Here is a 13,877-nt window from a genome sequence, read left to right on the forward strand (position 1 = left end):
AGAAACTGGAGAAAGAAAACAAACGTAGTCTGAAACTGTTTCTTATATTGAAAAATCAGTGTTGAGAGGCCATCGTGTTATCTAAATTGTGGGTAGTAAGCGCAGGGCTGCGAGGCTGGGCCAAGCGCACTCAAGAGTGATCAGCATTTTTGATAAGTACAACCAAACGATACAAGTTTTAAATTATTTAGTAAGATCAACATTTCTATACGATTTTGAAGCTATTTTTATTAACGAAAAGGTTTCGACTTTTAAATTAAACTCTACATATATTATGCCAACGTACCACTATGATGTGTGGGCATGGTTTATTGCTTACTGGTATAGCGCGGGGTCAAAATTTGTCGGATTTATTAATATATAAACTCTGTTAAAATTTACAAAATCTGTTGTACTGCGATAGATATTTATAGATCAAGTCGATTTTCGTCCATTTACTTGTTTTTTTAATAAAATCAAGCCAAATCCGCTCAGTGGACCGTTATGCTTAAATCAACTTAGGCTAAATCGGCCCAATAAATCGGTACGCGAAGATTAGCCTTGTTCCGCAGAGACGGTAAGGGAGCGTGAGATGGACAGTACTAGTACTGGCTTGGTTGTGAAGACTGTCCAACCTAAACTTGACTAGGACTGTATTCTAGAGTTAGATCGCAAAAGGTGATGTTGATGGATAGGAGTAGTCACGTCTGTAGTAGGTCACAAATGAGGCACATTTTACGGTCTTTTTGGAGACGTAAAAAAAATTCCGTCTCGTTACTATTTGCAGTACTTTGGTGTAATTAATTTTGACATATTTCTAGAAGTTATTTTAACATAATTCGAATACTAGTCTGTGACACTATAAGGAGAATAGTTTACAGTAAAAAAAATTATAGTATGTTATCGATGGCGTGACACGAGCACGAGCCTATACTCTTAATGTGAATTTCAAGGGCTGTTGGTGTGAAGAGTGGCTGAAATGTGTCAGATTTCCCAAAGAAGCGTCACTGAGTAATTTGACTAAACCTGGTAACAGAGTGCCTACTAAAAAAACAAGGGAAAATGGGGACTCCATTGAATTTGAGTGTGAGACAGGGACAAAAAATTCTCGCAGCGACAGTGTGGTTCCTAGAGAGGGAGGGTGGTAGATTTTTATATAAACGAATCATACAAGAAGCCGAAGTCTTTGTTATGGTCGGAGGTGTCAGCAAGAACAGTATTCTGATTTCTCAATTTTCAGGCAATACTGTTTATACTGTTGCGAAAGTAGGAGTTCCAACCCTCACTGATGTGCAAAAACGAATAAGGTTTGCGCAACAAAAATGAAGACCGCAGAGTTAACAACGCAGATGGATGGATATACACGAGTAGCTTTTGAATTTGATGTAGTATCCTTGACATACAAGCGAAATCTCTCACAGCAGGATTGCGCATTAAACGTACGTATTTTGAAAAAAAGAGATGAAGGACGTCTCACTGTTTGCTTGGCTAATGGAGGGGGGAGGGGGGATACTTGAAGCCACCGTTCTGTAGACTACCGATGTGCATGGTATTTAAAATTTATTCCCAATTATTTCGCGAGAACTAGAAAAACGGGTTACTGCAAGCAAATAAAGAATTATATAGCGAACTCGAAGCTCGAATTATTAACACTTCAGTCTCAATCGCTACTGTGATTGCCGGGTTATGGCGCGAATAGGAGACAGCCGTTAATTTTAGCATTTAACGTTTCGGATATGTTCTTTAATATGAGCATGCAATATTGTAGTGATATGGTGTTGTGTATTGTTTTCCATGTACTATTTCCCATTCTCTACATGTAACTTGGTTAAGAAATAAAAAGTAAAATCAGTAAATAAGAGACAACATGAGCTCGTCTACCGGTATCTCAAGATATGTTTACTTTTGGGGATGTATCCCGAGATATTTTAATATTTTGAGATAAAAAAAATTAGCGTGCAAAAACGCTAAATTATTTCCGCTGTTTGATACATTTGTAACTTCTCTATGTCTTTAGTTACAGATTTTCACCTACATATATTTGTATTATATGTAACTTTTCTTCTTGGACTTAGTGTAGGTAGAGTGGGCATAGCTTACTTAATCCTCGATGCATTTTAGAAATACTTTTACCCTTTTTAATCAACGCAAATCATTACAAATCACTACAAATCTTGGCAACAAATTTGGTTGCCTTCTTTGTATTTTATGAAACATTATTAATAATTTCGTGTACTTGTTTGGTCGTTACGTTTTGAAAGCGCTCTACCATTTTTCTTCACGATACACAAAATTACGTATATCGCAGGATATGTTATATGCGGACGACGTATATTGAGTTCACCATTACCATGTTTGGGTAGTGTTACAATGTGTTGGATAATACATTTTATTATTTTTTCCAATTTAGTTTGCCACATATTCAGTTTTCATATATCTCTTTTAATTATCTTTTTTCATTTATTGATTTCGTTCTTTTCATGTTCCGGAATATACCGAGATGTCCCGGAATGTTCCATGTTCGATTTTTATCGACGCCCATTTTTGACATGTAATTCAAAGAAAACACTTTTTAACTCGTGAATGCGCGCATGCGCAATGAACGAGTTATAGCGATGGTGGGGTTTCACTTGGTTGGTTGGTCCGGTTGTTGACTTTCCGGCATGCGCAGTGAATGAGTTTTAAATTCAATTAGTGGAAAAACACGAGAAATTTTTTTTACGGCGCATCAGAATAATCTTATTCAATCTGAAGAGAGTTTTTTGACGACCATTTAGTGCAAGAATGGAGATGTTTCGTTAAATCTGAGCAAAGTTATAATAAGTTTTTTTTTTCAGTTTTTCAGAAAGTCCGAGGTCGTAAACTCAATTAGTGAAAAAAAAGAGAAATTTTTCTCACGACGCATCTGAATAACCTTATTCAATCTTTAGAGAATAATTTGACAATCATTTTAGTGTAAGATTGGAGATTTTTTGGTTAAATCTGAGCAAAGTTATCGGTTTTTTTCTTTTTTCCACAAAGTGCGGTGTCTTTTAAGAATTTAAAAATATTTGAATTTAAAAATTCAATTAGTGAAGTGTCGGCATGAACTTTGAATAAAAAAAAAGGTGAAAATTTTTTAATCGGGACTTTAGAATAATCGTATTCAATCTGTAGAGAATAATTTGACAATAATTTTAGTGCAAGAATGGAGATTTTTCGTTAAATCTGAGCAGTTATAAGATTTTTCGTTTTTCCACAAAGTCCGGTGTCTTAAATTCAATTAGTGAAGTGTCGGCATGAACTTTGAATAAAAAACGCGTGAAAATTTTTTAATCGGAGCATTAGAATAACCTTATTCAATGAGTAGGAAATAAGTTTACAATCATTTTTATACAAGAATGGTTATTTCTCGTTACATGATCAGGCAAAGATATAATTTCTTTTAGCTTTCAAGATAGTGTCCGTAGCCGTCTTAATTTCAATTACTGATGTGTCATCTGCATTCACGAGTTGGCCCACAGGAGCCTTTGATTTCTTGGAGTGTAAAACAGTTCATACTCGTGCACTGTAATCCAGTGAGTTGCCGTAAATTGATTTACAGCTTTAAAAGGTTCACATTGTTTAATATATTCATCCCGAGCCAGCGGTAACTGGCATGTTGAAATATTACTGAATTCTGGTTACTAATGGGTGACGTCACTTCACAAACCTGCTTAGGAGCCGTCATCGTAATGGATTGGTCAGCAGTCGTTTCCATATCTCAAACAGACCTTGGACATTCACTTCAAATTACACTACATGAATTATAATTATATATTGAAGCTGAGGCTTGCCCAAAATAATACCTTGGTTAGCCTTAAGGTCCATTTAAACGGTTGCAACACTTGACCAACATTTGTTCGACAAAAGTTGAACGGATGTTGGGCAAATGTTGGACAAATCTTGAACGGAGTGTTCAAACGGCTACATCACCATTCAACATTTAAGAGAAAAAAGAAAATGTTGTGTGGATGTTGAATGAAAGTTTAAACCGACCTAAATTTGATTCAACACGCTTTCGACAAGCTTTCAACATTTTATTTTATTCTCACGGTAATGTATTTTCGTTTTCTCTTAAATATATGATTGTAAAGCGCTATTGATCAGAATATGTAAATACGCACTATATAAATTAATAAATTATTATTATTATTATTATTATTATTATTATTTTTATTTTTATTTTTATTTTTAAGCTTTTAATAATGTCGGACTACCTGTTCAAACACTACCAACATTTGGTTCAACAAAATCACGTTTAGAACGCATGTTGAACCGAATGTTGAAAATGTTTAAATGGGCCTTAACTAGCACTCCGGCTAGCCTAAATAGCTCTTCGGTTAGCCTAATGTACCTTACGTAGCTTGCTGTTAGACTTTAAGGCTGAGGTTAGAATATCTACCAAAACATTGCGAAATATCGCAGCCAGTCGTTGGTGGTCTACTGGTAAGGAAGGTTTCTGCTTAGTAATCCGACGAGTCACGCTTGACTCTTCTTGGGTTTATCTCATTTTCAAGCTTAAAAAAGTAGATTAAGTGTGATTTATACGTCATGTATGAAAATTGAGAAGAGAGGTCAGTTTGAGAAATAGAAACTGTTTACCTGTTCGTTTTGCGGTTTTACTGTTGGAACTTACGGTTTGTGGTGACTCGGGTACACCTGAACTACCAAGTTTCTTCCTACCGTTTCATAAGAATATTTTTGTTCATTGGGTAGTTGTTATGGGTTGTACGATCAACTGTATCTCATCACACTGGGTTGACGTGATTGTCGAAGAAGTATATATTTTCAAAGGTCGCAATTTTGTCAAATGCTTCTTTCACCCTGTCACCATTTCATGTTCAGTTTGTTGAAGAAAAAAAAAAGAAGAAGAAGAAGAAGAAGAAGAAGAAGAAGAAGAAGAAGAAGAAGAAGAAGAAGAAGAAGAAGAAGAAGAAGAAGAAGAAGAAGTAAACATTGTGTACCTGATGCATGAGGTGCTTATTACGGACCTGGCCCCAGTTGTTCAAAGGCCGGATAACCTTATCCGCTGGATAAGGCACTATTCGGGGTCTAAAATATGCTTCACGTTAAATGTTGTCCAAGGTTTTCGTCCACTCCTAAACTAGACTGTGCTTAGAGTGTGCGTATTCGCTAGTACACGATGAAATACTGAAATCTTTGCACAGATTGAAACTGTCGGATAGTGACTTATCCACTGGATAAAGTTATCCGGCCTTTGAACAACTGGGGCCTGGAGTATAAGCATAACTTAAGTATAAGTATAACTTTATCTGGATGCCACTTTCATTCATCCACGTCCGCGCGCGGTTAAGTGCTACAAGTTTCTTTTTTAACAAATAAAGATCGCCTCCAGCTTTTCCGCTATAAACCTGTGCTTTGTTATCAATGTGTTGAATAATAAATCAATTGTCCTGCTCAGTCTGCGGAATATCGCCTTATTTTAGCTTACTCGGCCTACGGCCTCGTCAGCTAAGTATCAGGCGATATTCCGCGCGATTTCGTAGGATAACTGTTAAATATCCACTTAACAAAAAGAAAAGAAAAATCCCTGTGTAAAAGGGTTAGTCCTATGGGGCTTCGCCTGAATTGGAGCTGTGTGAGCACGGCAGAAGTGCGATTGAGTAAAGGGGGGGGGGGGGGGGGGTGGATGCTCCCGAACGCTCCCGCTCACCATTGAGCTCCTGCAATACAAACATTAAAGCTAAACAAACAGCCCTGACTTTAAGGACGTTACATAGCCCTATTAAAAGTTACAACGATGAAGTAAGAACAAAAAAAAATACCCTTGCTAAAAAACACAATAGCTTGCAACAAAAACTATAGAATTAAGTTTATTCCACCGGGTCCAGCTCCCGAACGCTCCCGCTCACCATTGAGCTCCTGCAATACAAACATTAAAGCTAAACAAACAGCCCTGACTTTAAGGACGTTACATAGCCCTATCAAAAGTTACAACGATCAAGTAAGAACAAAAAAAAAATACCCTTGCTAAAAAACACAATAGCTTGCAACAAAAACTATAGAATTAAGTTTATTCCACCGGGTCCAAGCGATGCATTCCTGTCCTATCATTAGGCACTTTACGCAACGACGACGGGAGACTGTCACCACGGTGTTCGCGCCAAAATTAGGTCATGCGCATGCGTAATCGTGAACGCCTTCATGCGTGAAGGCCGTCGTGCTCCCGTCCACGACTTCAGTTCGCCTGTTTTCACGTCGACTAGTGAACGTTGATCGACTGGTGTTTTAAAAGGTGAGTATATAGGTCGAAGTATGTTATTTTCGATTAATTTAACGCTCCATCGACATTTCTTTTCATCCTTTTTTAAGCTGATGGATTTGCAGCCTATTTTGACCGGGTTGAGCTATATTTTTCTTCATTTTGTTTACACTACTCAGAAAGCACGCGGGCGGACTCTTCGAAGATTCTCCGAAGTTCTTCAAACGTAAGTTAAACGATTTTAAACCCATGAAACGTTCGTATTTTTTACTATAATTAAGCTTAGTGAAGGTGAAAGCTGTTGTATATTCGGTGTTTGTTTTATAAGGCTACACGTTTAATGCTTTCTTGCAATTGTTTGGAAGCTAAACTTGATCAACCTTGCGATTTAAATTATCTCCATAGATGAATAGTGCAGCAGCAGCAGCTGAACCAGAAGTACAGCTGGTAGCAGCTACAAATTCAACGAAGAAGAAAAGGTGAGCCTTATTTCATCTTGTCACAACTAGTGTAATTGTAAATGTACTGATAAACATTGCGTTTTACACCAGCATCGTGTATCTATTTTCAGTAGATTATTCAGATTATTTGATTTACATATACATCCAGTGTGTTTTGTGCCAAACACACATAAAGCCTGTTTATACGAGCAGGTTCGCGGCTAAAATAATACGTGGCTTATTTATCCAAGGACTATTTTCTCTCTTATAAACGGCCCTATAGTTTGATTGCATCCCGGCTTATTCAGTATGTGTAATCAGGTGGTGAAACGTAATTTGTGAGAAACGTTATTTTTGAGCATAAAGCAAGAACAAGTTGGTCTTAACAGTGCGCATAGTAGGGAGTGTTTATTATTTACGGGGAGGGGGGCTGGCAAATGGGAAAGCGTAACGTTGAAAACTTTTTGGACCCCCCTCAACGATGAAGGAAAACTTTTTTCGCCTCCCCCATCATGAAAGTAAAAACTTTTCTGAACCCCCCCCCCCCCCCCCCGAGAAGATAATCTTTCACCTAGTGAGAGTAAACTTCACTTCCCCCCCTCCCATTTGCCAGCCCCCGCCCCCATAAATGATGAACACTCCCTTAGGGGATTTGCTGAATAGGTGTGAAGAAGAAAATTGCTTGTATATATGGTGATTAAAAATTATAGTTAGAGCACCTCACCTCCTCTCCCTCCCAGGGCTCATAACCGTGATTTTAGCCAGTATAAGGGTATATGGACAACGCTCTCCAATGCTGAGGTTTATAAAAACTAAATACCTTCCAATTCACTGTTTTACTTTTCATTCAGGGCATCGCCTATGACTTGGACGCCCGAAAAGGACGAAGCCCTCTGTAAGCAAATCATTATAATGGAACCGTTTAGATTTCGACCAAGGACAAAAGAGAGTGGAAACGCATGGTCGCAAGTTGCTGATGACTTAAAACAGATCAAGTCTCTTAACATGAACGTTGACCAGAGAGCTGTTCGAGAGCGTTACAAGATGCTTAAGTCCCACTTCCTTCAAAAGATGAGAGAGGAGGAAAATGGTTCCGGTATAGCGCCTCCCGAGCTGACCCCAGTTGAAGCAGCATTGGAGGAGATCATCGAGAAAGAAAAGGAGTTTGAGAAGAAGCACACCACTGAAGACTCGGATAAAAAGGAAAAGGTTGAGAAAGACAGGAAAACAGCCGAAGAGATGCGCCAGGAATCTCTAGAAACTTTCGCAGAAACCAAAAAGAGAAAGGCTTCAAATGGCGAAGAAGAGGAAACAGAAGGAGCGAAGTTTAAAAAAAACCGGCGTTCAGGTACAGATACGCTTGCGTATCTCAAAGATAAATCAGATCAAGAGTTGGTAGTAAAGAAGAAGGAGTTGGAAATGCAGAAACAAATGCAAGAAGAACAACTAAATGAGCAAAGAAACATGAGGCAACAACAGGCCGGCATGATAGAGGCTTTCAGCAGTATGCAGCAGTCCATGCAGAGGCAACTGCAACAGCAAACGGAGCTGCAACAACAGCAGCAACAACAAAACAACCAGTTTATGATGATGATGATGCAGATGATGCAAAACATGAAAAACAGTTAGAAAATTGATTTAACTGGTTTTTTACCGACTAACAATGTTTTCGTCAGTAAAATGTTGTGTTAGAGCAAGGCAGTTGTTTCTCTATAGGTTTTATAAATTTGAGAAAAGTTTTGCAATTATACTTAGTTAAAAGTTGGTGGACACCCTTTCCTTTTATCAACGTCATTTTATTTGTAACACAAAAGCAAAAGTTCAATGTTTCTTTAATAGTTGTTTCCTCTCTTTATTATAACATTTTTAGCAATAAATGTCTGATGCTGACATGAAGTATATTGCCTTGGTTATTACAACAGCATCCCCTGGGGTACTCCCCTTTATAAGCTATAAAGGTATGTCCCCCAAATTAGTTTAGCCAGAGTGAAGCGCTCCACACGCGAATCTCCCTTCTCTAACGGAGCGGTTACTCAGGCTAAACTAATTTGGGGGACATACCTATGGCTAAAATGAGATGAAGTTGATTACAACGTGTTCAAGGTCTGAAGGTAGACATACGGTCAGAATTTGTTTTTTGCTAGCTAGCTAGCCTGAAACATGGTGAGAATTTCGTACGGAAATTCATATATTTTGGCCTGAAATGAGTAAGGGTTTAAAGAAATGGCCAATTAATTTTACAATTGTAAGCAGCAATAGGACTAACTAAACGCAACAACTGTTAAACACAGTTCAAAGTTTTTATCCAATACTCGATTTCACTGGAAATACGCTTCCAACGTAGGTGGATCCAAGCCAAAATACGACGATGTTACGGACTGGTAAAGACATGTGCGGGCATTCGTCAGCAGGGCACACACCATGTACATTTTGCCAACTGCACTTAAACGAATTTTCAAGTTCTTCTTGAAATCCATAAAAGCGAAGTAATTTATAATGTCTCCGAAAACCCACTCTACTGATGTTCTAACACTGCTCATTGCACTGTTGTATTCATTCTGTAGAGGGGTAATCCTGGCACCTTTGAATGGTCCTTGAAGGTGTATATTTAAGGGGTAAGCCGGATCCCCATATACACATAAGGGTTGACCAACAGGGGAAAATGAGTGGCGTTGCAAATCGCCAAGTAAAGCAGACTCTACTAACATACCACTGTCATGTCGTCTCCCTTCAACTGGACCATACAGGTTAGCTATCAATCCATTTGGGGCGGCAACGGACTGAAATTTTATGGCATGGACCCTCTTGTGTCCGTTGTACAGAACTCTTTGGTTTTTTCCCAGGCCTAGAAACTGGCCTAACCGTTCCATCGATAAAACCCCAACAGTTTTGAAGCGGAGCTCCTTTAGCATGAATTACATCGGCATAATTCTGAAGATTGGCCTGAGAAAGCCATGGCTGGTTAAAACTTCGTAAACGGTGGTTTTGTGTTTGATAAATGAAGTTCATCATTTGGTTCGATATCATGCAAATTTGTGGCACGGGTCTTGCAAATCTTGGCAGCATATCCGAATATCTACATGGGTATGCAAATCGTTTAAGAAAAATACACAGAGCTTCAATTCCGTCCACAACAACACGATTATAGCATCTTATTTCATCTGGAACATGCATCACTTCAGCAAGACGGTAAACGTCGTTCTTGAGGAATCTGAATTCCGACTTGCATTCATCGTCCGTTAGCAGATCAAGGTTGAACTGGTCGTAGCTCCAATACGGTAGATCAAGGTTGTTTGACTTGTTTAAATCGTACAAAAGCAAAAATTCTTCATCGTTTATCAACTTATCACTCTGAGCAAAAAGCAAGATATCTCTAACTTCTCTTAGAGAAGGCATACTGTATATCAAGAGCAGGAATACAGGTTGTTAAATCATTAGTCGATCAAATATAAACACAAGACAAGTCAACGCGGGCCTCGTCGCCGATAAACTCGACATTTTCCCGCCGAAATGAGTGATTTGCATTTCGCGCCAAAACCAAGCGCCGTCCTAGAATCCATCGTTGCGTAACGCAACTCGACAGTCGACGGACTGAGTTTGTCGACCTAGTCACTTTCTGTCGCGAACCCCGTCGTGAAGCCATCCCGTCGTCGTTGCGTAAAGTCTCTATTGTAGATATCTCAACAAGACCAATCTCGTACCCAGAGTCCTCAGGCTTTTTGGTTAGCGAGTGGGCGCCAGGAGAGACTCTGGAGGCATCGAAAAAAATCATTTTTTTTATTGGCTGTTCCGTAACGGTTTCCATTGTTTTACCGCAGAAATCCTGCGGTAATAAAATTCGATGTCCCCAGAGTCTCTCCTGTCGACTAACCGCTGGCCAAAGAGCCTGAGGACTCTGGGTACGAGATTTCAACAAGACAGGCAGTTAAAATAATATCACACACTTTAAATGAGCCAAACCAACCGGCCTTAAAAAATGACATTAAAAAAAATATTATTAAACACACAGAAAAAGAGATCATATTCAAAATAAAGAGATTTCAAAATAGGATAAACAGAACTCATCACGCATAAATGACCTTTGCGTGTTAAACATACGATGGTTAAACAAATTAAGCTCGATCAAATCCTCCCAACCGGCTACAAATACACCGGAGTATCGCAGGCATAAAACAAACAAACAAAAACAATTTAACTCCGAAAGACAAATTCGTGCAACCTTAATTTAACAAGGCGCGAAGGATTCGAGCTTCCTTGTCACTATGTATTTACAACATGTGGTATGGGTTCCAGAACTTTTTACGCAGAGATATTACTTTGTTCTGGTCAAACTGATTTATTTTACGTCTTTAAGTTGTCTCATTTTCTGCTTTCATGTTTTTTCATATATTTTTTTTAATTAATTTCTTTCGTTTTTCCCCCATGTTTCGGGATGTTTCCGGCAAATGTTCTATTTTCTGGTTTTATAGACGCCCGTCAAAAATATCATTTTTGAAACACGGAACCCTCAAACGCAAATTTAATCCACTAGAATTTCCTAACTCAAGAGTTCAAACACTCGTAAAATTGTAAATATAAACGACGACTGCATAATGTACTCAATAAAAAGCTGTTTTCATGAATATTTTGCATGTTGTCGGAATCACTTGCCACGGTTAGGGCATATACTCTTAAATAGTTGCATAGTTAACGACAGTGAGAGTCCTTCGCGAACTTAACAGCCTTTCTAAAGGTATAAGTGGCACAGTGTGATCCGTTCGGTCACAGTAGCTGTTGCCTGCTGGCCTAGCTCACTTCATACTGAAAGCGTACGGAAAGGATGGTTTTATTTTAAACTGGTGTAAGTCAAAGCCATACAGCCACACAAGATTTCTGCATGTATAGTGTATATACTCTTAAATAAGTGCATAGTTGATGAGAGTGAGAGACCCTCGCGAACCCAACAGCCTTTCTAAAGGTATAAGTGGCACACTCTCATCCGTTCGGTCACAGTAGCTGTTGCCAGCTGGCCTATCTAACCATGGGCTATAGGAAACACGGATTTCGACTAAAGAAAGGTAATATTTATCTCAAATAAAGTTTAATTACTCACACTGGAGTAGCCTCTTATGTTTTCTGGTCGTTCTCCCTATTTGTTTCTCGTAGAATATCCCTATCAACGCGCCGTTGGATTCAGAGCTACTTCGCAAGCATTCGTTACAGTCTTGGTAACCGAGCGTCCTACTCAAATCCCAGGCGCGGCCGCTAAGCGCGCGAGTGTTAACTTATAATCCCCCCTGGGTAGGAACCAAACTCGATCAATCGTGCGAACCTCGTAAGAAGAAACTATGCAAACTTAGTTTGCATTGGTAATTAACTCCCTTGGTATTATTTGAATATGCTATATAATAAATTGCATTGTGTCACACTCTGTCACTCAACTTGAGGCCGCGAGCTCAAATCATGTTTAGCTGCCCACCCTTCCCTCCCTTCGAGTCAGTTGGGTTGAACCTTGCCTTGCCACATTTACATTCGTCTGGTCTGGGCTAGTCCCAGGCCAGAGCGATTCCCCATACCTTATCTACACCTTATGAATAATAATACCTAGGAAGGAAATATTACACTATGCCCATCTCCATATAAGGAAGCAAAGGGTGCCCGCTCCTGGGGGTCTAAAAAGGCGCTAGAAGTCTGGTAACGAAGAGGTGTCGGACAAAGTTCGGGAGCGAGAAAACTGGAAACAAGAGTACTACGAGTTTGAAGCTGTTTTCACCGGATAATTTCGTTGTTTGTTCTGAATCGTGTGCCATGGAGCGACTAACTAACTCCCTTCCAGGTTTGGAAAAAAAGTATTATTACTTTACACACGTATACTCCAATTCAGCTCTTGAAAGACGGTTTTTGGAAGTGTTCGATTTAAATTGTTTTGTTGCGATTGTTGCAATGTGACTTGCTTTATCTTTCTATACTTATTAGAAGTGTCAGTAATTGAAATGCCGTAATAGAACAGCAAATTCATCCGATGTTAAAGCTATTCTCTCGAGCTCACTCGAGCTAGCAAGAGGCTAAAATGCATCAAGTAACTGTAATTAATGTTTGAAATAAAATGTTATGAATGCAACCTTTTACTTCGTTTACCTTCTGACTTTGAAAATCTGTCATTGTCAATATACATTTAGGCCTAAATTAAACCAATAAACTAAGCATATTTCAAAGCCAAGGGATATCAATCCAGTCACAGGTATGTTTAATATTTCAAAATTGTTTTCGACTCCTTTGCTGCTGGGAGAGGCATCTTTTTGTCACATTTTGCAACCAGCAGGGGGTGGAAGGAGTTAACTTTTGCTCTAACCAGCTGCCGACGAATTTGAAAAACAATATCTTTTGTATTTTCAGCTCAGTGATTGGCCAGTAGCTGAATCTCCTAGCAACGGTTAAATCGTTTCCCACCCAGTTACTTTTTAAGGTTAACGCTCGCGCGCTTAGCGGCCGCGCCTGCGGCTCGGTTACCAAGACTTAACGAATGCTTCCGATGTATTTCTGAATCCCACGGCGCGTTGTTAGGGATATTCTACGAGAAATAAATAGGGAGAACGACCAGAAAATATAAGAGGCTACTTCAGTGTGAGTAATTGAACTTTATTTGAGATAAATATTACCTTTCTTTAGTCGAAACCCATGTTTCCTATAGCCCATGATCTAACTTCATACTGTAAGCGACATATTCACCGCCTCCCAACAATAGGAAATAATTTTCAATGTTTGTTTCAAAAGTTCGAGGTGACCATCCTACAAAATACTGTCAATATTCGAAGTTTTTATAACAATTTAACTCGAATATCTTGGGAGGCTACATGGTTGAGGCGTTCTGAACAGATAATATATCTACCGAAACTGACCAATGTCGCTACACAACTTACTACTTCCGCCTTTAATGTTCGATCGTGTTCTGACCACAACGCTGACAAAGAGTTTCGGTTTGTCGTTAATGTGTAGCACACGCATTTTTGCCGCAGGTACGGAAAGATTGGTTTCATTTTAAACGGCTGAAAATCAAAGCCACACAACTAAACACAATTTCTAAATCTACTTACCGAAGACAGCTTTCACTTCTTTAGAAAACATCCGAGCGTAGTGGAGGGTCGCAATGCACTAATGGGTTCACACTATGGTGTGGCATACATGAAGCATCATAGCGGTGAAGCAGGAAGCGTGGTATAGTTAATAATCCTTGT

The 13,877-nt window shown here is 39.1% G+C and overlaps 1 protein-coding gene and 1 pseudogene across 1 annotated transcript; one reads left to right on the forward strand and one right to left on the reverse strand.

Moving 5' to 3' along the window:
- Positions 1-6,409: 6,409 nt before the first annotated feature.
- On the forward strand, positions 6,410-8,395 carry LOC146457570 (uncharacterized). The gene is made up of 3 exons (XM_085091822.1): positions 6,410-6,449; positions 6,629-6,702; positions 7,515-8,395. Exons 2-3 carry the CDS (start codon positions 6,629-6,631, stop codon positions 8,290-8,292), a joined length of 852 nt encoding a protein of 283 aa, XP_084947948.1. The 5' UTR covers positions 6,410-6,449; the 3' UTR covers positions 8,293-8,395.
- Positions 8,396-8,842: 447 nt separating this feature from the next.
- Positions 8,843-10,338, reverse strand: LOC146457571 (uncharacterized; annotated as a pseudogene).
- Between the last annotated feature and the right edge of the window lie 3,539 nt (positions 10,339-13,877).

This window comes from Pavona decussata, unplaced genomic scaffold (assembly GCF_977016875.1).
Source record: "Pavona decussata unplaced genomic scaffold, jaPavDecu1.1 SCAFFOLD_240, whole genome shotgun sequence".
NCBI classification, from domain to species: domain Eukaryota; kingdom Metazoa; phylum Cnidaria; class Anthozoa; order Scleractinia; family Agariciidae; genus Pavona; species Pavona decussata.

What these genes read in the sequence shown, in the direction of transcription:
- LOC146457570 (XM_085091822.1), top strand. Translation starts at nt 6,629, where the DNA reads ATGAATAGTGCAGCAGCAGCAGCTGAACCAGAAGTACAGCTGGTAGCA. An exon ending in AATTCAACGAAGAAGAAAAG is followed by an intron (nt 6,703 to 7,514) that starts GTGAGCCTTATT and finishes CTTTTCATTCAG; the next exon opens with GGCATCGCCTATGACTTGGA.